This window comes from Podarcis erhardii, assembly GCF_964252035.2.
Source record: "Podarcis erhardii genome assembly, chromosome: 2".
Taxonomy (NCBI): domain Eukaryota; kingdom Metazoa; phylum Chordata; class Lepidosauria; order Squamata; family Lacertidae; genus Podarcis; species Podarcis erhardii.
In genome coordinates, this window is record NC_138498.1 from 99,801,976 (window position 1) to 99,826,849 (window position 24,874).

Sequence of the window (24,874 nt, forward strand, 5' to 3'; positions counted from 1 at the left end):
ACCTGAAAAAGCAATGAGCTGTAGGGAGCGAACAAGTCTGTAAGGTGCCTGCAAACCCCACTTTCAGTAGGGAGATGCACCTCTACCTGACTCACACCTGCACATGCCGTCAGTCATGAGGTGGGTGTAGCTTGACTAAAAGAGCCCCACAGGCCACATGGGGAGGCCTTGTGAGCCTAATTACATCCAGAATCCCGAGGTCCCCCAATGCTACACTCTATGGTTCTGGAGCAAAACAGTGAAGAGCAACAGGCAGCTTCCTTCATCCGCCACACTTCCTAGAAAGCCCTTTCGAGACTACTTTGCTAAGTGGGCCTTCTAGGAAGCCAAGGGACAGAGAAACTGGCTTGCAGCTGCTGTGTACAAAGCAAAAGCCAGTGCTTAAAAGGCAAAAAGACACCACTCAGCCACCTCACAGGAGTGAAAGCAATTTCCTCCCCATACTCCCACCTGAACATTTCTTCAAAGTTCTCAAACTGAGCTCATTTTTTCACAAGCAATTGCTTTTTACCTGCCCACCACAAAACATTGGGGGCTGGGGGAATGACGACAACACTAGCAGCACTAACATTTCTGCCAAAATATAAGAAGGTAGCCATGTGTTTGCAGACCAGACCCTTCAGTTTAAACTTTGGACTCCCGCTCAATTCAAAGGCAATGGTAACCCAGTTTACCCCTCCCCCCTCTTAGAATGTAACAAATGAAACTTGTTGAGATGGAGCAATTACGGTAATAGGGAACTGGATCGCTTCCCTGTGGCTTCTCTTATGCTTCCTTCTGGTTATGGTTTATGAGACTATACATGATATGCTGGGCCATTAATCTAAGCTGAGTATGTTCATGTCCTTTTAGAATACAGTGGTACCTTGGGTTACATACGCTTCAGGTTACATATGCTTCAGGTTACAGACTCCACTAACCCAGAAACAGTACCTCGGGTTAAGAACTTTGCTTCAGGATAAGAGCAGAAATTGTGCTCCGGCAGAGTGGCGGCAGCATGAGGCCCCATTAGCTAAAGTGGTGCTTCAAGTTAAGAACAGTTTCAGGTTAAGAATGGACCTCTGGAACGATTTAAGTACTTAACCCAAGGTACCACTGTACATGTAGCTTTGGCTCTTTAAAAATCTCCCCCCAAACACAGCTGCTTGTGGCCTGCCATTCCTAGAAAAGCTTCTGAATGGCAGCGTGAGACTCACCTGGTAAGATAGTATATTAAGTAGCTCTTTCATTGCTCCAGAGAACCTGCTGATAGGGGGCTAATAAGCAAGATGACTACAGTCACTAAGTCTCAAGCCCTTCGGATGGTGCAGGGAACACAAATAGAACTGAGAACAAGCCCACTGTTTTTTATGAATGTGTGAGGTGGGGAGGGGAAGACATCTAGGGAATTATTCTACATTCCCTGATGGCCACCACTTAAGGGGGTGTCTGATGGTGACACAAACACAATTTCCCTCTAAGCAGAGGTCATTCTTCATTATGATACAGCTTGCAAGGGTCTTTTCTCTTTTCTTAAAATAAAGGAGCCCTTTATACTAAATGCAGGTTTTTGTAGTGCCAAAAAATAATAATCAAATTGTTGGGAGGAAATCTCTCCCACCCACCTCTGCAAGACATGCTGAAGTTCATTAATTTGTTTTTGTTAATTTCCAAATTAGCATCCAGCGCCTTACATAACTTTTGTCTCCTGCTGTCATCAAGGCATTCACACGCCTTAATCCATGACAAATGGCTTCATTTGATCCATAACTGATTTCTCTGCCTGCTAACTAGAAAGAGAAAGCAGAGGAGGGCAGGCAGAGATGGGGTTGGGTGAGGAGAGAGGTTGAGGGAAGCATGAAATAACTTCTATTTATTGGAAACGAAAAGGGGGGGAAATAAGTTGAAAATTGTATTTGTTTGGGCAGCTTCTTGGAGAATGTGGTGGCTTTTAACCCAAGAGAGGGCAATTTCCAACACACCATGAAGACAAACCACACCCCTCTACCCACCTCCAAAAGCTCATGCAAAACCACTGTAGAGACTTGAAGTGATTTGATGGAAATGATTCCAAAGTCTGACTTGGGCTAATACTGAAATTAAAACCCAGGGATTTTCCTTGAAAATAGAGGTGCTTTCTGCAGATTCTCCAAGTCAGAAAGATTAGTTATCAATATGCTTGCAGGTACATTTTAAAGTGCTGCTTATTAGCTACCAAGTTCCAAATAGCTTAGCTCCAGGGTACCTAAACTACTGCATCCTCCCTTATGATCCAGTCTACACCCAAATATATGATGAAGAGGCCCTTCCTGTGTCCTGATGTCAGTGGATCTTTCTGCAGCCACAGCTCACATGATAAAATAATTACTGTTTTCTTTTTCTTTGAACGTTGTTAACCATCTTAGGGTGCTGTTCTGGTAAGACAAAACGTGAGCTATAACATATCCTAATAAGTGCGTAATAATATGTCATGTCTAAAAAGATTATGAACCAGCCACAATAGTCAGTCTGGACTCTGATCTGGGGCTTCAGACAACACCTTCCTCAAACTGAAACACATTCTAGGCTTTATCCCCTTCCATTTACTATTGGATTTTTTTAAAATGGAAACAACTGTTTTTTGCAGGCATACCAGTCTCCCTCCAGAGTGGATAAAGCTTGCCAAATTGCAGGCTGGTGGGTCGAGGAGCATTGATGCTAGGCACCTTTCTAAAGTTTGTTTTGTTAAAAAAAGAAATGCCAATAACAATTTAAATTTGGTGTGTGATTTGATGAAATTTGCAGGCAACCCCACTCTTTCTGAAGGTAAGACACATGCCAAATTTCAGAAGGGTTCACTACAGTGATTTTCCCCCAAGGGTGGATTTAAAAAGGAGTCACTTAATCTCCCCATATGTTTTATAGGACATTGGTCTGAAAATTGATTATATGAGATCGATACTACTGCCAAAGAAATCTGCCAAAATGCAGGCAAATAAGTCCAGGGGGTTTTGTGCTAGGCACCTTAAGAATTGATTTTTAGTGGAAATAACTAAAAGGGATTTGCTTTCTGGGTAAAATAATTCCTTCTGATTCTAACCTTGACCTATGAGTCAGAATAGAGCTGTCTCTCAGCCAAATTCCCACTTTGGTGTTCTTCCTTCCTTTCTCCATCATCCCAACTTGGCCTTGTGGCAGACACTTGGTTGAAGTATTATTTTCTATCTAGGTTGCAAAGACACCACAAAGTGTTTCATGGGTATCCACTTCAACTTGTGTCACTTTGCACAGCTCTTGCTTCATGTCTGACAAGCCAAAAGTCCTTCCATGTGACCCCTGTTACACCTTGGGAGCTGGGATTCATCCAAATCTGATCGACCCCCCCTAATGTCTAATTAATCTGCAAATTTTGGAATATCCATCAGATATCAGAACAAGAGCTTTTTATTTTCTAAAAAAAAGGAACAAAAATCCAATGGGTATATAGCCAAAGAGCTCTGGTGGCAAAGATCACAATTTCCAGTCCTTTCAAACCACAATCAATTTTTGATTGATTGTTGTAGCTAAGGTTATATACTGCTTAATCTATACATAAAATAGATTAATACATAAAATGTAGGAACACAGGAAAGTATAGGAAAACTGTAGGAACAATAGGAACTGTTTGCAGACTTTTTGGGAGCAATCCAACTCAAATTCCACCAGGCTGAGTAGGGTTTGGAATAAGCTCATAAGGTCTATGCTGACAGAAGTTCTCCATCCCAGACCTGTCCCAAACAGGGCATTCTGGCAGAATGGTCAAGCTAAGACAGGACAGTGGGAGACTGTTTACCAAACTTCATTCAGCTCAGTCACATGACCTAGCAATGCAGTGGAAGTTACATTGGTCTAAGAAGATGGTCTAGATGGTCCATCTAGTCCAGCCTCCTGTTCTCAAAGTGACCAACCAGATGCCTGTGGGAAACCTGTAAGTAGGACCTGAACACAAGAGCAATCTCTCTTCTTGCAGTTTCCAGCAACTGGTATTCAGAAGCATTGCTGCGGAAACAGAGCATCACCAACGACACTGTTTTAAATACCAGTGTTCCCTCTGCCAGGCTCAGGCCAGCAATAGCCATGATCCTAAATGGAGTTTGGAATATGGGTAAATTACACCAGAATAATTTAATTATAGTGACTTCCTTCAGTTTGGGTTGCTCTGCCCATCTATCCAACTCAGTATCAACAACTCGGGCTGGAAGTGCTGTAACAACAACAACAACATATTTCCTATACCCTCCCCATCTGACTGGCTGCTCCAGCCACTCTGGGAAGCTTCCAACAAAAATACAGGAAAACAACAACATCAAATGTTAAAAGCTTCCCAAAACAGGGCTGTCTTCAGATGTCTAGGGGAAATCAGGCAGAGGTCTTTCCCATTCCACCTGCTACATGGAAATGGAGTGAGCTGAACCTGGCAGCTTCTTCATACAAACTGTTGCTCTAGCACTGTTTGTTGGTCCCTCCTAGAAATTCCAGGCACACAGGGTGTTGGGTTCAGTATCTGTGACAGGTTACTGCCCCAAGCAGGTTGCAATCTCGATTTTGACAGTCAAGGAGACAACTAAGGCAGGGCGAGGCATTAGGGCAAAACCTCCGTGTTGATTTTGTTCTTACAATTCTCAAAGGGTCAGGGGATCCTAAAGGAGAGGCAAGGCTAAAAATAAATCAGACTGAATGCACAGTGGACTATGTAACAGCATATCCTAAGCAAGTTTGCTCCCAATCTCTACAGAAGCTGCAAGCATTTTTCATATACAAACATTGCAACCATCCAGACTGCTTTGCCCTGCCTGATTGTCTTCTGGAAAGGATATGCCTGCTGGCATGTCTATGTATGCATTGATGCACAAGATGTCTCACTCAGAAGGGATATATCTGCCACCACTGCTTCTGCACCATTCCCTGGCACAGTAAATGAATAGGAAAGGAAGAAGGGAAATCTCCCCTCTTTTTCTTTTTCTTTTTTTTTTATTAAGAAATTTTCTTTTACAAATTTGTTCAAATACAACCATATTTTCCAATTTACAAATTTTTTTGACTTCCACCAGCTCCCCCCGCAATCCTCATATTTTAATATTTATTCCGCATTTCCTTTATAATATATTGCCAGTTTGTAATATCTTTACATCTCTTTTTCTCTTTACAATACCCTTTCTCATCACAGAGCCTCTTTAAATCCAACTAGCATTGTCTGTTCTTCACAAATATTTTCCAGATATATCATAAACTTTCTCCAGTCCTGAGTGAACTTGTGATCTTTTTGGTATCTAATTTTTCCAGTCATTTTATCTAATTCCACATAGTCCATAAGTTTCAGCCTCCACTCTTCCAGTGTCGGTAATTCCTCTTGTTTCCATTTTTGGGCCATAAGGATTCTAGCCGCAGTCACTGCATATTGGAAAAGTTTATAATCACTTTTATTAATTTCTCTTCCTGTAATTCCTAACAGAAAAGCTTCTGGTTTCTTCACAAATGTATATTTAAACATCTTTTTCAGCTCATTATATATCATTTCCCAGAAGCCCTTCACTTTCTTACATTCCCACCACTCTCCCCTCTTTTTCTTGAGGTGTAGCATTCCACACTTTCCATTTCCTAGCCATATGTACAGGAAGAAAGACAGGCAGATTAAGGAGAAGTTGGAGATGCAGGGTTCAACCCCAATCCAAGATCTGCTGGGGTGAGCATGTGAGGACCCAGAAGATCTCTAGCTCAGACAACTGATTCCTGGCACAACTTAGGCTACACTGTCATAACCTCATCTCAGCTCAACTAGTGCTAAGCTGCCTGAGCTGGGGCCAGCAGATCTTATGCCTGCATAAACCCTGAAAAATGGGCAGTCCAGGGGAGTGGTGGGAGCAGGAGCAGGTAAGGGATGGGGGCTTATGCTGGATCCTAAGTCAGTTCAGCTTAATCACATGACCTGGCAACCCAGCAGAACATACACTGGCAGAAAGGGTGATGGTTATAGTGACCTGAGAGACCAGGGTTTGTCTAGAATTTTGGTGGCCCAGAAGTGGAAACAAGAAGAAATGCCTACGATAGAAGAATGGAGAAAGAAATTGATGGATTACGCAGAACTGGGCAGATTAACAGGGAGGATTTGGAACCGACATGACCAAAGATTCACTGAAGACTGGGAAAAATTTACAGAATATATTAAGAACATTTGTGATAACGATATAACATTTGTAAGTTTCCAAAAAGCTCTGTAAGAAGGTTTATTAGAGATATTGCTTAAATAACATGGTAAGATAATAGGTTTTGTAGTGCAATATTAATTAAGAAATGTGATGATAAGTGATAACTACGGAAAATTATCAGACAGGTTGATGGAAGTCTTAAAGAAAAATGATTTGTGATGAGAATCTGATGTTTAACTCTGTTTTAAAGTTTTTTTGTTACTGGAAAATTAATAAAAAAAATTATATATATATATATAAAAGAGAGAGACCAGGGTTTGAATCCCCACTCAACCATGAAGCTCGCTGGGCGACCTTGGGCCAGTCACTTTCACTTTCACTCAGCCTAACCTACCTCACAGGGTTGGTGTGAGAGTAAAACGGGGAGGGGAGAACCATTTATACCACATTGAGCTCCTTGAAGGAGAAGGTGGTATATAGACAAAACATAAGTAAATAAGTCAAACTTAGCAGTGGGGATAGGGAGGAGGTCAGGATTACATCCTAAATGGGTAGTAGGGCAGAGGGGTTTAGTGTTTCAGGACAATGACCCATAAAACCTAGCAACTCAGATCTAGAGTTCCTCACATTTGAATGTTTTGTGACCCCAGTCTCTTCAGGCAAATAATGTTGTTGCTATTTAAGACATGATAATAGGATTCTCTCCCCTGCCCCCTGTAGCCACAGATATAATCCTTGGCTAAAATCTGCCAGAGTCATTCCATGGTCAATCAATGCAGTTACACATAAATAAGATTACTTGGCTTTCTCGCTTTTATTCAACAGTATGCTTCCTTTCTGCAAATATAACAGGATGTCAGAAATATTTTAGAGACTGCAGGGGAAAGATGCTGATCTCATTTAATCCGCAGTAACTTCAAAAGAGGGTCTAAAGATCTTTTCCCTTGCTCAAATTTAGACTCAAGATACATGAGACAAACACTGAATCCAAAGAAGTCATTGAAGTCAGAAATGGGAAGGCTTTTGCACATGTTTTGAAAGAGCTGCCACCATCTAGATAGATCAAGATGCTCGGGCCTCACTCACAGTCAGCTGCATCAAAACTGTGAGGATAGTTTGATACATATTAATTGTGTGTTCTAATAGCAAACTCAAAAGCTGAGTTATGGTGGCTATGCAGCCAAGTCAGGTTGAGTGAGAAATAAGAGCAACATGGGTTTCTCCATGCTGTGGGTGGGGGGTAACCGAAGACGTAGCGGCGGCAAAAGGGGGAATTGATAAGAAAAAGGCAGTGTGGCATAGTGGTTGGATTGTGTCTCTAGGACAGAGCTTTCCAAACTTTTCAGGTTGGTGACACACTTTTTAGACATGCATCATTTTGCAACACAGTAATTCAGCTATACAGCTGAGTACCTTGAGTTACAAACACCTCAGGTTACAAACACTTTAAGCTACAAACTCAGCTAACCTGGAAGAGTTAACTCAAGTTGAGAAGGTTGCCCCAGGATGAGAATGCAAATCGTGTGCCGGTGGCGCAGTGGCAGCAAGAGGCCTCATTAGTGAAAGCACACCTCTAGTTAGGAACAGTTTCAGGTTAAGAACAGACCTCCGGAACAAATTAAGTTTGTAACTAGAGGTACCACTGTACTAGCAAGCTGGAAGTTCAACTAACCCTTTTCCAGCCCCAGGAGGAGCATTCGCACGGCAAACCTACACACAGCAGCTGACACACTAATGTGTCACAACACACAGTTTTGAAAGCTGTGCTCTAGGATCTGGGAGGCCAAGGTTCAAATCCCTGCTCAACCATGAAACTCACTGGGTGATCTTGAGCCAGTCAGAATCTCTCTGCCTAGCCTACCTCATAGGGTTGCTGTCAGGATCAAATTGGCAGGAAGAGAACTGCCCTAGGGCTGCCATACTCTCAGGTTTTCGAAGGCAGGTCCGGGAATCGGACTGTGAAAATAGTATCTGGGCAGATTTTTGACAAATCTGCAAAACGCCCAGAAAAACCCAGGCATATGGCAACTAGGGCAATTTTCTAAGAAAAATGCTGTAAAAATAATAAAAAAAAAGCCCAAAGACTTTTTTTGTAGGGGGAGACCTTGAGCTCCTTGGAGAAAAGGTAAAATATAATTGTGATAAATGGTAGGTAGGTAGGTAGGTAGGTAGGTAGGTAGGTAGGTAGGTAGATAATGATGATCGATATAGATAGATAGATAGATAGATAGATAGATAGATAGATAGATAGATAGATATAGATAGATAGATAGATGATAGATAGATAGATGATAGATAGATAGATAGATATAGATATAGATACATAGATAGATAGACTTAAGGTGGAAACCCCACCTTAAATCAACAACAACAACAAAATTCAATGAAGAGACTTTATTTACACCTTTAAGCATGAACAGTGTGCAGAAGGAATACAGTGATCTATTTCTTCACCGCCTCTATTGCATCTGCAGAAAACCGCAGCAGGAGACTCTTTCAGGTGGTTCACAATTTAGCGGAACCACCTGTAACATCGGGGCCCAGTACGGGCCACATGTTCTCCTGCAATGATTTTGCAAATTTTTTTGCAGATAAAATCGCTCAGATTCGGGAAGAAGTAGACTCCACCGTGGGAGCAGGGCCGGGGCGGGAGAGTGCTAGAGTCCTGTCTGGTCAAGTTGTGTGGGATCAATTCCAATCTGTTACCTCCGAGGATGTGGACAGGCTGCTTGGACGAGTGAAGCCAACCACCTGTCTCCTGGATCCTTGCCCATCCTGGCTTATAAAATCTAGCCGGGAAGGACTGGGCGATGGGCTTCATGGGGTGGTGAATGCTTCCCTCCGTGAGGGAGCCTTCCCAGACCCGCTGAAAGAGGCAGTTATTAAACCGCTTCTTAAAAAACCATCTTTAGATGCGGCCACGATGGCCAGTTATCGCCCAGTCTCAAACCTTCCATTCTTGGGCAAGGTGATTGAGCGAGTGGTTGCTGAACAACTCCAGGCACGCCTGGAAGAAGCGGACCATTTGGATCCCTTCCAGTCAGGATTCAGGCCTCATCATGGGACTGAAACTGCCTTGGTCGCACTGGTTGATGATCTCCGGCGGGCTAGGGACAAAGGTGAGAGCTGTTTCCTAGTTCTGCTGGATCTCTCAGCGGCGTTTGATACCATCGACCATGACATCCTTCTGGACCGTTTTGAGGGGCTGGGAGCTGGGGGCACTGTCATACAGTGGTTCCGCTCCTTCCTCCTGGGCCGTGTTCAGAAAGTGGTGGTGGGGGATGAGTGTTCAGACCCCTGGGCTCTCACTTGTGGGGTGCCCCAGGGTTCTGTCCTCTCCCCCATGCTTTTCAACATTTACATGCAGCCACTGGGAGAGATCATCAGGAGGTTTGGGCTGGGTGTTCATCAGTATGCAGATGATACCCAGCTCTACCTCTCTTTTAAATCAGAACCAGTGAAGGCGGTGAAGGTCCTGTGTGAGTGTCTGGAAGCGGTTGGAGGATGGATGGCGGCTAACAGATTGAGGTTGAATCCTGACAAGACAGAAGTACTGTTTTTGGGGGACAGGAGGCGGGCAGGTGTGGAGGATTCCCTGGTCCTGAATGGGGTAACTGTGCCCCTGAAGGACCAGGTGCGCAGCCTGGGAATCATTTTGGGCTCACAGCTGTCCATGGAGGCACAGGTCAAATCTGTATCCAGGGCAGCTGTTTACCAGCTCCATCTGGTACGTAGGCTGAGACCCTATCTGCCTGCAGACTGTCTCGCCAGAGTGGTACATGCTCTGGTTATCTCCCGCTTGGACTACTGCAATGCGCTCTACGTGGGGCTACCTTTGAAGGTGACCCGGAAACTACAACTAATCCAGAATGCGGCAGCTAGACTGGTGACTGGGAGCGGCCGCCGAGACCATATAACACCGGTCTTGAAAGACCTACATTGGCTCCCAGTACGTTTCCGAGCACAATTCAAAGTGTTGGTGCTGACCTTTAAAGCCCTAAATGGCCTCGGTCCAGTATATCTGAAGGAGTGTCTCCTCCCCCATCGTTCTGCCCGGACACTGAGGTCCAGCTCCGAGGGCCTTCTGGCGGTTCCCTCACTGCGAGAGGCCAAGTTACAGGGAACCAGGCAGAGGGCCTTCTCGGTAGTGGCGCCCGCCCTGTGGAACGCCCTCCCATCAGATGTCAAAGCGATAAACAACTACCTGACATTCAGAAGACATCTGAAGGCAGCCCTGTTCAGGGAAGTTTTTAATATGTGACATTTTAGTGTATTTTTCATCTCTGTTGGAAGCCGCCCAGAGTGGCTGGGGAAACCCAGCCAGATGGGCGGGGTACAAATAATAAATTATTATTATTATTATTATTATTATTATTATTATTATTATTATCTATTATTTTAGGTATTCTTACTATTGTGGGATATTTGTGGGTGCAGCATACCATCTTTGGAGGGGTACTGAAGAAATGGTAAATTCTACATTGTTTTACTAAGAGTAACAAACTGCATTTAAAAATGTTAGCATCTCCAGGCGTTTACTTCTGCGAATTCTGATAAAGTATACCATCCTTTGATGTCTCTGTAAATTTCTGGAAGCTATTTCTTGACTTCATCGGTAGTCAAGGCCACCAAGGAGATATTGAGAGCCACAAGGTTCAGAATGTCGCCGTCTCATTGACTTGATCTGTCCCTCATACTGAGTAGTAGAGTGACCTGTGAGGCCAGAGTTTAGCCTGGTTACAAGAGGTATCTTAAAGACCGAGTTCAGATGCCACAATCCTGATCCTGGATCCGCATCTGATTTGCAGGGAGCTCTCAAACCATAGTTTCCCAGAAGATGGCACAGGAAACTAGGAAATAGTTTCTGAAACTGGATGTGTGAGGGGAAGGAAGGAAGGAACTGCACGGATGTGTGGCTCATTCCTGGTCTTATAAAACATCAGATTGGGGTAATTACATCTGAATTTAAGTCTTTAGTATAGGAATTCAGTCTGACAATAAGAAAGCATGCCTGACTGGTTAGAGCATGGTGCTGATGACTCCAAGGTTGCCGGTTTGACTGCTGTCCATTGAACCTAACCCTAAGTTAACTATAGTCTAATATCGTGGAGAAATATGGGGAAACTCCCACATTTGACTGGTTTAGAAGCACAGCTGCACATCCAGATGAGATATCCTTCTCTACTCAGTGATTCTGCAGAAAGTAGAATGGAGGGGGAGTTCCCTGCAGCTGGGGAGCCATTGTCCGGCAAATAGCAGGGGGAGACAAGCAAGATGGAGTGCAGGCAGCCTTCACCAGCCTGGTGTTCTCCAGATGTTGCTGCACTACCGTCCCCATCAGTGTGCATGTTGGCTGGGGATGATGGGAGCTGCCATCCTACATCTGGTGCCCACTAAGCTGGCAAAGGCTGAGCTAGTGAAACATTGGGAAGAGAATCTAGGGCATTGGCTGGTTTTCCACACACCCAATGTTCTCCTGTATGGCATGAAGAGCCCATTTCCTTATACAGAGGATAGATAGCCCATTAGGACACTATGGGTGGTATTCAACTGAATTCTTGCCCGAGTACAAGGATTAGTGCTAGTGCAATGGGATTTCTCTTCTCTTCCTCCCACCACAACATCCCCCAAACTTTTCTAGAGGGTTGGAGGGAACTCAGAACAGATATCAGGTGTGCACAGATAGAGGAGAGTGGGAGAATGTTCCCTTGTTGCAGTGATGGGATGTTCACTTTCATGCTACGTTGAAGACAACCCTTTATTTCAATCTTGGAAAGAATACTCCAGAGCTGTGTCCCATTAACCCTTTTCATTTCCCCCTCAGTTTATAGGCCACAAAAATGTACTCCATGCTCTGCTGCCACTTTGTTTACTATTTTACTCTCATTCCTCCCCATGGTCCCTCTGGATAAAACTCAAAAAAAGTAGATCCGATGTACACTGCAGCCCAAGTGCACAGCAGCTCTCTGCCCAAAGCACATTAAGGAGTCTCCGGCACTGTTTTAATGCTAAACTAAGTTTGGCTCCAGAGAATGACTCTGTTTATAGCATTTGAAGTTAGGGGAAGATGTGAAATCCCAGAAGAAGGCAGAAACCTTGCTCTTAGCAAATCTCGGTTTCATGACAGGCTGGAAAGGGAAACATTAAAAATGGGAGGTGGGGGGCAACAAAAACCATAACACTAAAACTGAAGGAGGAGAAAAGATCAAACTATCCTGGTAACTAGAAGGAAGAAGTTATACGTGTCTTGAGAGGAAATACACCCAGTGATCCCTTTTAGTGCACGGTATGGGACGCAGGTGGCACTGTGGGTTAAACCACAGAGCCTAGGGCTTGCCGATCAGAAGGTCGGCGGTTCAAATCCCCACAACGGGGTGAGCTCCCGTTGCTCGGTCCCTGCTCCTGCCAACCTAGCAGTTCGAAAGCACATCAAGGTACAAGTAGATAAATAGGAACCGCTCCAGCGGGAAGGTAAACGGTGTTTCCATGCACTGCTCTGGTTCGCAGAAGCGGCTTAGTCATGCTGGCCACATGACCCTGAAGCTGTACGCCGGCTCCCTCAGCCAATAAAGCGAGATGAGCACCGCAACCCCAGAGTCAGTCACGACTGGGCCTAATGGTCAGGGGTCCCTTTACTTTTTACCTTTATTCAACCATGGTTTATTAAGCTTATTAAACCATGGCTTTGTGTTATGCTGTCACATAAGCCCATGACCAGGAAAATGGGGAGGAAGAGCCCAAGAGGCATCAGCACCTATAGCGTGTTGATGGACCCTGATAAGCCACTTCAAGCACAGCAGCTGGCCGAGATTGCTGGTGTCACCAGATTCAGCCTTCGATTCAATTTTGGCCTGCTCAATTTTAGCTGGAGCAGATCAAAGATCCATCTAGACCATTACATTGCATCCAACAGGAGCCAACCAGATGTCTGAAGGATGCTCAAAGGGACATCACAAAGGAATAGTCTTGTCTGCTCTCCCCCAGCAGCTAGCATTCAGAGGTATGCTGGTTCCAAAGCTGGAAGTTGCGTCCAGCCAATGTGATAACTATTTGTTGAATATTCCAATCTCCTTTTTTCAAGCCATCTAAGGAAGTGGCCTTTACCACACACTGAGTGACTTCGATGATATGTCATGTAAACTAGAGACATACAAATCCATCAGTTTTGGGTTTTTTTGCTTTCTCGCTTTGCCATCATAATCCCCCCCCCCCCAATTTCTGCACAAGTTTGTGATTTTTTTTGTGGGTTTTTTTTTAAGTCGGCATGGAAACTTATACATGCTTTGAGGGGAATTTCTCCTAATCTGCAATTTTTTGTGCATGATTTTACCAATACATGCAGTGTAGAAAGTTGTTTCCCCCGATATAATGCGTTTTTGAATGTCATTTCCCCATAAGACATGCTTCTTTGTACACAAAATTCAGAGAAATTTGGATTTCAAAGGATAGCCGCATACTGGTTTATGTAGCAGTTCGGGAAACATGAATTGGGTAGGTCTGCATTAAGATTTTATGATGCAGACTTAATGTATTGCTCCCCCATCCACAATACAGACAATCTCTCTCCCCCCACCACAAAATAACTGTCAAGGTTCTGCCTCTGATTTAGTTCTGCTCCTGGTACCCACTGCCAGGACACCAGTATTTTTGAAATCACAGGTGAACAATTTGGAGCTATAGTCAGGTTTAAAGGTAAATTTGGCTTCTGAGATGTTATCCTTGTGATACTTCAAAACTGTTTGTGAAATGCCTTGTTACTCTATTTGGGACTGAAGTGAAGAAATTAAAGTCCTTTGTCCTAGTTTATTCATTTTTAGTGAGTAGCAGGCTCACATTCCCCTTCATGTTCCTGCCCTTTTATTTCTAACATCCCTTGGTAGTTGTCACTCCTTGAAGATTTGCCTTTCTACTTGAAGCTTTACATGCTTGCTGTGTAGCATTGCACATGTCTTCAGCAGAATCATTCTCGTTTTCCACACACACCTTTCCCCCCTGTATTAGAAAGCCTTTGTATGGCCATGATGATTTCACACTTTAAAAATACAATGACTCTGGGTCCGTTGCAGTTTTGCAACTTTGTGTTCTCAAGGATCCAACCCACTCACTTCTAGGGCTCTGGAGGAGTTGGTTGAAACCTGCAGAGCCTCTCTAGCAGTTCAGATGAACTATTTGTGAAATGAATCTATGAGGAACCCAAGACAGACATGGGGAAATGATTTACCAGGCATCAGAATATCCAGATCGGTTCTGGTAAATAGAGGCCACTGGAAGGGATTGGGTTGAAACCTGAATTGCAAATACTCCGATGTGTGACTAAAATGCAATACATAAACAATACAAAAATGTAAATATGTTGCACTTAATTGTAAGAGCTAATTCACACAGTCCAAATCAGTTCCACAAACCATATTCAGCCTCTTATTTAACCAGGAGAACATTCTGTATGTGAAGTGGAGAATTCCCACAATTGCACCAGGAGGTTTCACCTTGTGCGTTGGGATTTTAGAGTATGCTCTATTCATGTTGCTTGTTATTATTTATTAAATTTCTTTGCCACCCTTCATCCAAGGATCACAGGGTGGTTTACAATATAAAAACACAAAAATACATAATGTTGTAGCAACCAAAGAAATACCCCCCCCCCCATCACCACACCAAGTTTATCACTCTACAGCCTACAGGTGACTCAGCCTATTTCCAGCCTATCTTACTTTCAAATGGGTTCACTCCTAAATCCATTTCTTCTCATTTCTGCATAAATACGCCATTTTCACTTGACAACTCACATTTCATTATATAGCTAAATGTGTGGTTTCTCTCAAAACGTATTTTCTCTTGAGAACCTACATTTCTGGATACATTATAGTGTGTGTGTGTGTGTGTGTGTGTGTGTGTAACTGATAAGTGCACCACAACATTCAAAGTGCAAAACCTGATTGAGATCTACATTCTAATCCTCACATCAGTTTGGGAGATTTGGATCGGAGCACTTCATTTCAGAAATGACAAAGACTCAATTCATCAAACATACCTATTTTATAGTAAGATTGATGCCTATGCTGGATGTCTCATGGTTCTTGTTAGGATTGCTTACATCAAGCTTGTAAAGAGTCACTTTCTAACCCTTCCTGGGCTCTTAAATGATGCGACAACAACTGCTTGAACATCACAATGCATCGAACATCACAATGCACCACTTCCAAATTGACCTTTACGATGTGTTCCATCTCCATGCCATGCTGAAGTGGCACAGGTGTGCAGGAGAGGAAAAGAAAGAGGAAAATGGTATAGCCACCTGGACAAAGAATGCCCAAGAAAACTCAGTTCACATGATTTTTATTCATATTTGTTTGGGGCCCTTTTCAGATCACTAGTAACATTCTAATCTGGGAACTTCTACAGCAGGCACATCCAACTCTCTAGAGACTGCTATCTACTCTGAGTATAATAAAACTGGCAGTGATCTACCCATTGTCATTGTTGTTGAGCTTTCATTAGGGGGTGAGACCAGAGATGCTGAGGGGGTTTTTTTGGGGGGGGGGAGGCCAGAGTTCTTGAGCTTTTTGGGGAAACAATGGCCAGCATTGTTGAGCTTTCTTTTAGGAAGGGTTGGCACAAGTTGTTGAGCTTCTTTTAGGGGGGGTGACAAGAGTTATTAAGCTTCTTGGGGTGAAGATTGCATAAAATCACTAGCACAAAATTCTGCTGCCCTCTATCCTTCCCACACTCTGACGCCGACGCAGGGAATTCAACCTTTCTAAGCAGTGATGGTGCCAGCGATGGAACACAGTGCCAGGGGCGCAGCGCAGCACAGCATACTCACTCATAGGAAACCAGCAGATCACTTTTTTATCTCCCGCGATCAACCGGGAGCACCCCGACAATCTACCTGTCGATTGTGGCCAACCAATTGGACATTGCTGTTCTAGAGCATATGATTCATGTCAGAAATGCCTTACAGTGGTGCAGTCCTGGGGCAGGTAACACATGTGCTGCCATACTCTCTCCCCGCACCACCCCAAAAAAGTTTTGAGTTCCATCCAACAAAGTGTCCCATTGGTGCAAGGACTTCAGCTTATGCAGAAGAACTTCCCGTCCCTCCTCATCTCTCTATGCAACCCCCAGATCTCCTCCCAAGTGTTGGGGGGAGTTACCTGAACATATGCATATGGTGGGAGGAGAGGGAAGTTCTGCTGTTCAGACATCAGTGTCTGGACGGGACAACGTGGTTGGATACAACCAATAATCATTTGCTTTTATAGCTTCAAGGCAGGGGCAGCAATCAAGGTGAAGAAACTTATCCAAGCACAAAACAAGGCAACAGTTAAGGAAATCAAATCACACTCCACATGACAGTCATGGCTGTAGAGAAGCATGTGTGACATCACCCAAATCTCCTGTCCAAGCTTGTTTTGTGGAACCAACACAACAGCATTGGCAGGGCATAAGTCAGTGGCACCCTAAGATTCCTTGGTCAAGGGCCACATGTCTTTGTACTTTTAAACCTAGCAAAAAAAAGCATTTAAACTCACCATATTCCCCATGTTTTTAGTTTCAAAATCACCAACCTAGCCCTCCACTTGGAGAAATGGTTTCTCTATGCAGCTCTATTTAAAGCCAAATTCAAGAGCAATAGATTAAGTCCACTAAATCATGTGATATTTAAAATGCTGCACACTATGGTCTTTAAAGGAGATCTCCCATTTATCAAGTCAAGGAGGTGGAAGACATAGTGAGACTTGTCTTCCTTAATTTCCCCGCGTTCTTGTCAAGCTTTTAAAAATTACTTGGAAGGCCTCTTACAAATTAAAGACCCCCACCAAGAATTATGGACTGAGCCGCCATAAAATGCTGGGAGATTGTGATAGTTGGGGTGGAGGTATGCCAGACAATTAATTACAGTTGTGTGTGTTTTCACCTTATTAAAAATAGAAAAGGCCTTCTAGTACAACAGTATGAAATTAGAAAATTATGCATCGATTCATCTTCTCCAGTTTTTATTCACTCTTCCCCCCCCCCCCTTGATGCAGTGTTTTAATCTTCCTTAAACAGTGGCTAACTCAAAGTGGCTAACTCAAAGTAAATGATGCATTCCTAATAATATAAATATGAAAAATAGCAATCGCTTGAGGACTGCAGCTGAATATATTAAAAACTCTGCTCATTTTCATCATTAACACATTTCCATTTCCTTTTTCTTCATGTTGTGCAACACTCCCCAACCACCACCACTTGCATTATCAAATAAGATGACAAATTCACAGATTAGATAGATTAGATAGATAGATAGATAGATAGATAGATAGATATAGAATTTCTGTATTGTGACAAAATAAATCTCATAAGAACCTCTAACTCTGTCTTCCTAAAGGACTTTCAGTGTATCTTCTCCTATCCAGACATGGAACAACCTGAATCAATGGTTAGCATTTCCATCAAATTCCACTCATCTGTCAACGTAGTGGCTTATTTCTTGAGAGACTGAAATTGGCTGCCTGGACTCAGAAGACCATCAATCTTACTCATGTAGGGTGCAGGCTGCCTGCCTCAGAAAGTCTCGCAAGAGGGAAAGCTCTGCTGTTCCTAAGCAGGTGATGAGGCAGCTGTAAAGCCTTCACTCTGTATCACAGCCCCTGCGAAAGATATGTCATATTTCCCATTTCCCCCAATACTTTGTATGCACCCCATGCCGTGCTCTTCTAGCTTCATAAAGGAGGTGATTTTTCAAGCTTAGGCAAATGCTGCCAGCCACCGGAAGGTCTATCCCTCTTTCCTTTCTTTTTTTCTCATCATGTCACTTGTTTCAACTGATTGTGCAAAAATGAGATTGCATTTTCTCTTTGACTATTTATACATACAGTGGCTTGTTCGTCCATTGTGCTGCCATTGGTGGCAAATAGCTGCCACCTTTCTGTTTCAGTGGGCGCTTTGTTTCCTTCTCTTGATGGCTCTGAGAGAAAGACACGCATACCAGTTGTCCCACCTGCCTCCGATCAATTACAATGACAGTTAGTGAAGCAATCGATTGCGCACCCTAGAGCAAAATGTATATGAAATCCACAACACAGAGAATGGCATGGGTATATAAGACATAAAAGTAGAACTGTGCTCCTGTGCAACTCTGATTCAATGGCTGTATCTAGAGGAAGCTATCAATGAGCAATTTCACCGCAATACTTTTGGGCAAACCTTCCCTTTTGTTTCTAAGATTCTTAAGCTATTACTTCCAGGTCTGAAGGACAGCTATAAAGAAAAAGGAACCCTTTTCCTCACCCACATCAGATTGAATAAAGACGTTGACATCTATTGGAGCCAAAAGTGATATTCTCAAAATCTGCAGAGCATGATTACCCATCATCACTACACACATTTCATCTTTGAAACTCTAAGAGAGAGAAAAGGGGGGTGGGAAGCTCACCACATCCTATGAGCAGTGGCCAGTTCATCAGCCTTCTCATATTGCCTTGTATGCACATGGGTCATTTCCTGGACCGTAAGCCCATGAAGCAAGTTCCAAATGAATGGTCAGCTTTGAAATATTACATTCTTGATTTCCATCTGAGGCATGTCAATGCAACCCAATGCCTTAGACGCAATCTTACCTTAATCAATTTCTATTACCGACACCAAAATCCTCTCTTTTTTGCACCTTTCAGCCATGGAGCATCCTTGGAAACATGGCATGCTTTACCACCAGAAATACCGTTCGCCTTATCATTCGTTCACCATGATCACAAATAGCAGCGTTTGACAAAAATGCAGGCCATGTCGCAGCATCGTTTACACTTGGCATAACCATCCCAGGAACAATAAGTGGTTACATAAGGCTTGAATTAAGGGACTTCCTGGAGGCATGGCTTAGGTTGCAATCCTAAACACATTTACCAGGGCATAAGCATCACCGAATACAGGGGGACATACTTCTGAGTAAAAGGGCTGAGATTGTGCTGCAACATTGCCAAGCGGGTCTCCCCACATTCTAGAATTCACCCTGCATGTGGCAGTAAAGGATAATGCATAGTTATTGGTAGGTGGGTGTTTTGAGTTTTTTGTCTCCATCCACAGATGTAAGAGAAAATAAGTTACTAAAATAGGCATGTGATTATCTGTCCTTTTCTCATCTGAATGCAAACATTGGGCCCCCTGTCTTTTCTTTTTCTTGCAGGGAGGGGAGACTTGTGCCTCAATTCACAAATGTACAGGAAATAAAAGTGCTCAAAGTTATATAACTGCATGATTTCTCCACAGGAGAAAGAAATCTTATTCTCTTACCACACAGTGTAAAAAGAATCTACAGTATAATCTAAAGAGCTTTCCCATGCCAATTTGAGGAAACTGACAGAAACACCCCCCCCCCAAAAAAAAAAAATTGGTTGTGATTTTCCACGGCAGGAGAGCAAATATTTGGTTGATTTCATTGTCATGCAAGGAAGCAGCTAGTAGAATGTCAGGGGTGAAACAGATTAATCCCCATTGCATTGATATACAGTATAGGCTCATACACAGAGCAGCATCTTTGTAACTGGTCCTACCTGGTCTGTGCAGAGGATGCTGCTGGAAGGTGTGGTGAAGTGAGCCCTGACAGAGCAGCATAGCACAGGCACTTATCCACAAATACAGGACCCAGGACATTGCAGAGACCATGGCCGTTCTCTAAAGGAAATAGTAGACAACAATTAGCACCCACTGCAAGTGAATCCACATTCTGCTTCCATTCGGATGCTATGTGCATCTGAACCATGTTGGAAGACAGGTAGAGGGGGGATGCTTCCCCACCTCAATCCCCCCCCCCTTCTAGACTGCCAGTTGTCATGTGACAAAGGAGTGCGTCCAAAGGAATGCAAGGAAGCTGCCTGCTTCGAGATTAACTTTTAATAATTCAGGGGCATAAATGAAAGCAGTGCTAAAAGAAGCCCAAGGTTAACAGGAAACCAAGGTGCAGCTGATGAAGGAGGTCTGAGCCTACCAAAGCTCATGTCATGATGGACGTGTCAGTTCCATGGGACAGTCTCAAGGCACGAGCTAAGAAATCCACACTCCATTTCATTCTTTAATTGCACTTTCAAGGTGTGATCAGAAACACTCTAGGCAAGTATATCTCCAATGAGTAACTCTGTTTTGTGATATGGGCGCACAAAGCATGCAAGCAAATCGCTTGGGCGTACAAGATTTTTTGAGAGTGAATCCATCCTGCAAAATAGCAGCAATGTGGGACGTAGTGGGTGCCATCGCAGGGTGCCATTCACGCCTTCCTAGTCAATGGAAATCGACCAGGAAAACTGGGCGTTGTAGCTGGAACATGCTACTGCCAAATCTCACAGCATTAAGGTGCCTGTGCAATCACAGAGAGATGAATATAGATGAGCCCTCTCAGAACTTCATAAAGCGCGTTGTAAACAGTAACTTGACATCCAGTGCCAAGACACATTTCAAGCAAGCTCTGCCTTGACAATCTGGCAAGTCTAATCTCTCTCCGGCAGGGGCTGCATCATTTTTAACTTCTAAGGCCATTAATTTTTAATTGCAGTGTTGTCTGCTAAGCAAAGTAATTGTTTCTCAGAACTCTGTTCTATCCGTCCATACACACACAGCTTCCTTTTCTTTTGTGTCTCGTCGAAAGAAAACTTGTAGGACTAGACTGAATTTCCTGAGTAATGGAGGAAGGGCGGAGGACTGATCTATTCAGAAATCAATTTGTATCGAAAATAGAAAGGAATCCTCATTACCAAAGCAAGAGATCTCTCTCTGCTAGGGCGACATACTTGATACCTCTCTGGCACTGGGCATTTCCACACACACACACAGAGACACCTCTTGTAAACTTTACAAGTTTAACAGCCTCTCCTCTAAGCCTTCAAGGATCGCCAGATTTCCAAGGCTTGGCTATGCTGCGCTCCATCCAGTTCTTTTTAACAACACCTTCTGCTGCATTCCACATTGCCAAATTAATCAAACTTCAGGCATGCTCCTTAGTCAGCCAATGACAAGATGGCATTTTCTATCTAATAATCCAATCAGATGAACATCTTTTTTTTCCCCCAGAGGAAGGGAGAAAAGACATTCAAGCTCAAATAAACCTCTTTTATCTCTCATGCAGAACAACTCATACACACACACACACACACATACACACACATTTGAAGGTTGGGCTTAGGAGTATTAAAAAAAAACCCCAGAAGTGATGTGTCCTCACGGTTGGTTAACAATTGAAATCACTGCCAGTGGCAGATCAGTCACGGAGTGCAAGTGTCAAGTGCAAGACATGGCCATCATTGTTCTTTCTTTCTTTTTTGAATTTTTAGGCATGTTCTTTGTAAGATGCTCTTTTTGAGGGGGGAAATGGGGAGGGAGGAAGCTGAATGGATCAAACACAAGTTTCCAGCTCCAAAGGAGAAGCATAATTAACAACCAAATTGCAAAACATAATTTTCACCAGCGGGATGCCCTTTTACTCTCTGCTCTGTGTTTCTGATGTACTCACCCAGCATATATATATATAATTAGTTGTTTCCTTCTCCCTGCTGTTTACTTTTGGCTTACCTTCCTTCCCCCCCCCCTTTTATTTCCTTAAATCTCAGCAACAAAAGCACCACACACAGCCAGCCCTTCCCTTCCAAGCACCTCGCAAATGCACTTCTGGGTGGATTTCAAAGAGATGGATGCCCCTCCCCCTTTTCGTTTGGGAGATATATATATATATATATGAATGGTGTGTGTGTGTGTGTGTGTGTGTGTGTGTGTGTGTATCTGAAGCAATCAGCAAATACATTTAAAGGGGAAAAGAGGCTTCCCCCTCCACTGGGGCTGATCTTCCAAGCAGAGTAGTCTTTTAAACAGCGGAGAAAGACAGGGAAAAAGAACTTCTCCTGCTAATCTTTTCGCATTCTCTCTCTTTTCAGGCAGCATTTCTAGAGTGAGGACTTTTCAAACCCCCCCCCCCCCCAGCGTTCACCATCCATCTTCAAACAACATTATTGGTATGAACTTTTCTCCACAGCCAACATTTCCCTTTGCTAACCTTTCTTCCCTGGGTTTGATGATCTGACCCTCCCCCCCCTCTCTCTCATCCGAATAACAATAACAACAATTATTATTATTATTACTGATACATATAGGTATATTTATTTGACATTCGTTCGGCGGGAGGATCCCGAGAAGTCCTCCGAGCAGCTCCGTCCTTACCTGAGGATTCCAACCCAAAGCACAGTGCCCGGTTCGCGTTCATTGGAAAGACTGGACACTTTCCCCCAAAAAATCCATCTGCACCACAACACGGGATCGTGCAGTTTCGCCCGGCAATCTTCGACAGCAGCCTTTCTTGAGGACGCACGAAACCGAAACCGGGGATTGGTTTGTGTCTCTGTGTCCTCGTTGGCAATCCTATTCCAAGAGTGAGGAAGACATCTAGACTCTCTCGCTCTCTCCCTGTCTCTCTCTCTATCTCCCAGGCTGTCAGAAAAGTAGCCAAGCTTTGAGAGGTGGAAAGCCTGTCATTTTCACCTTTAAATCATCTCGGAGCGACACCTCCTGCTCGATGAGACCTTTCAAGTGATCTTGAGATAATTCGCAGGCTTCCAGGGCACTTAGAGAGGAGGATCGGTGGATGTTTAATGACACACCAGCCCACCCCTCTCTCTCCTTTTTTACCTCCACCCTCTCTCCCCTTTCCTATATATATGTATCTCTCTCTCTCCAATGCACTCAGAGCGGAGTAAGAGCAGATGTACGTAGGAAAAGCGCAGATCGCCTATACAGCGCGGTGTAAGTACCGAAGAGTCTATTTCAATGCATCCCCCGGCTGGGGGGAAAGTATCACATGTCTTTAAAGGGACACGGCCCCTCTTCTGGCAGACGGGAGCCTCCGGCTGACTCACCTGCCCAGCCCAGCCCAGCCCTCCTCCTGGAACGCCTGCGGAAGGAAGGTGTTTGGAAACACGGGAGGGTCCCTAAGTCTGGCTGCCACCCTAATCTCTGCAAGTCTCTCTTCTTCCTCCTCCTCCTCCTGCTCCACCGCCGCCAAAGAGAAGGGAGGAGTTTTGAATCCGCTCGAGATTGGGCAGGGAAGCACCTACAGTCCAATGTGGGAAGACAACTTTTTTCCTTCTTCTTCTTCTTTAAGCAAAGGCGGGTACCCAAAATAGTCATCAGATGCGGGGGTGTCATTCATATAGATACGGAGCCCTTTTCGGTATTGCAGGGAAGGCTCAGAATTTTCGCTTAGCAATGCTGACCATCTTCTGAAAAACTGCACGAACAAACCTTTTTCTTTTTTTCTTTTTTGGCGGATCTTAAAAGATATACGGGTTTTGCTGTGGCATAAAAGCATATTTTTGAGAGTGCTGGAACCTGCCTGTGGTGGATAGACTGTACCAGCATCGGGTGAAGATGAAGGAGACTCTAGTCTAGACCATGAGGGCTAGAAACCTGTTAAGTCTTTTAAAGGACGCAAGGCTCTTATTTCCTGCCACAGATTAACAAGGTTACAAACTCTGCAAGGAAAAGGCAGTGGTAGCTCACAGGGCCAGGATGAATCCCCAGCATCTCCACATAGGAGAGGCACCTGTAGGCAAAGCTGAGCTAGGTAGACTGAGGGTCTGACTCAGCGTAGGGAAACTTTCTACCTACCTAAGTTGTCATGAATGTCCAAAAACTCTGACTTCTGCTAAAAGACGTATTAATTTGCTGGAGAGATAATGCCATGACCCTCTTCCATCAATCGATAGAAGACATGGCAACTCTAGCAAAATATGAACAGATTGCTTTTAGATGTAAATTGTAAATTTGGAATACATTCATAAAAAGTATAATGTCTTGTTAACAATTTTACATTTATTGGAATAACTGGATTACTTATATAGCCATATATTCTATTTATCACATTCCCCCCCTTTCTTCGTCTTTCATTCCTTTCACATTATTCTCCCGCTGAAAACTTTTAATTGAAAAAATGAATGTCCCAAAAACTCTCAAATGTGATTCACCTGGGTACCTCTGAAAGTGGGTTTTTAAATCAGTATTTGAGTAAATAATTAGTATTTGGGTAAATACAATTAAAATACAGTTCGTGCCCAAAAGTTAGCAACTGTCAGCATTCATATTAGTATACACCAGTTGATGCTGATTGTCACAGTTAGTCACAACTGGGCAATGCCTTCATTAGGGTCAACTTAAGGTGCCACAAAATGGTGGCAAGCTTTTGGATTCTCCAGAGCTCTTTGTCAATCAGGAAGCTACACAAATCAGGGAGTGGGGGGGGGGGTGAGGACAGCCTCTGCTATGTGTAACATCTTTCCTGATGCAGAGTTCTGAAATACTCAAAAACTTGTGACAGTTTCTTTGCTGTTTTGGTTGGTTTCAACAAAGGTATCCCCCAGCTGTGAATTTTGGTGTTGGTTTGTTATGGACTTGCATGTCTCTTGAGTTTTGGGATATTTGCAAAAGTTGTCTAGGCGTGCTAACATTTGCATGTGAATGTCAAATTGTCTCAAACAGTTTCAAAATGAAAACAAAATAACCCCAAATTATTTGATGCTGGTTAAGCATGTAAGATTCGGCAGGCAAGGAAGCAAAGATTAACTGGGAAAATGGGAGAACGAAGGAGTTTGGTCCCATGACTGAATGTGCTTTCAAAATGATTCTCCTTTGCCATAAGTAAAAAAAATTAAAAAATAAAGAGTGCAAGACAGCCAAAAGCAGGGGTCAGCAAACTGTTTTAGCAGGGGGCCGGTCCA

The 24,874-nt window shown here is 43.6% G+C and overlaps 1 protein-coding gene across 1 annotated transcript in view; it reads right to left on the minus strand.

Annotated features, from left to right (window-relative positions):
- TAFA1 (TAFA chemokine like family member 1) overlaps positions 1-23,225 on the minus strand; it is a 335,805-nt gene extending 312,580 nt beyond the window's left edge. Inside the window, exons 1-2 of the mRNA XM_081854075.1 lie at positions 22,326-23,225; positions 19,676-19,796 (exon numbers count right to left, since the gene is read on the minus strand). Of these exons, the coding sequence (XP_081710201.1) occupies positions 19,676-19,787 (112 nt within the window). The 5' untranslated portion in view covers positions 19,788-19,796; positions 22,326-23,225. The remainder of the gene's footprint in view (positions 1-19,675; positions 19,797-22,325) is intronic.
- Positions 23,226-24,874: the final 1,649 nt, after the last annotated feature.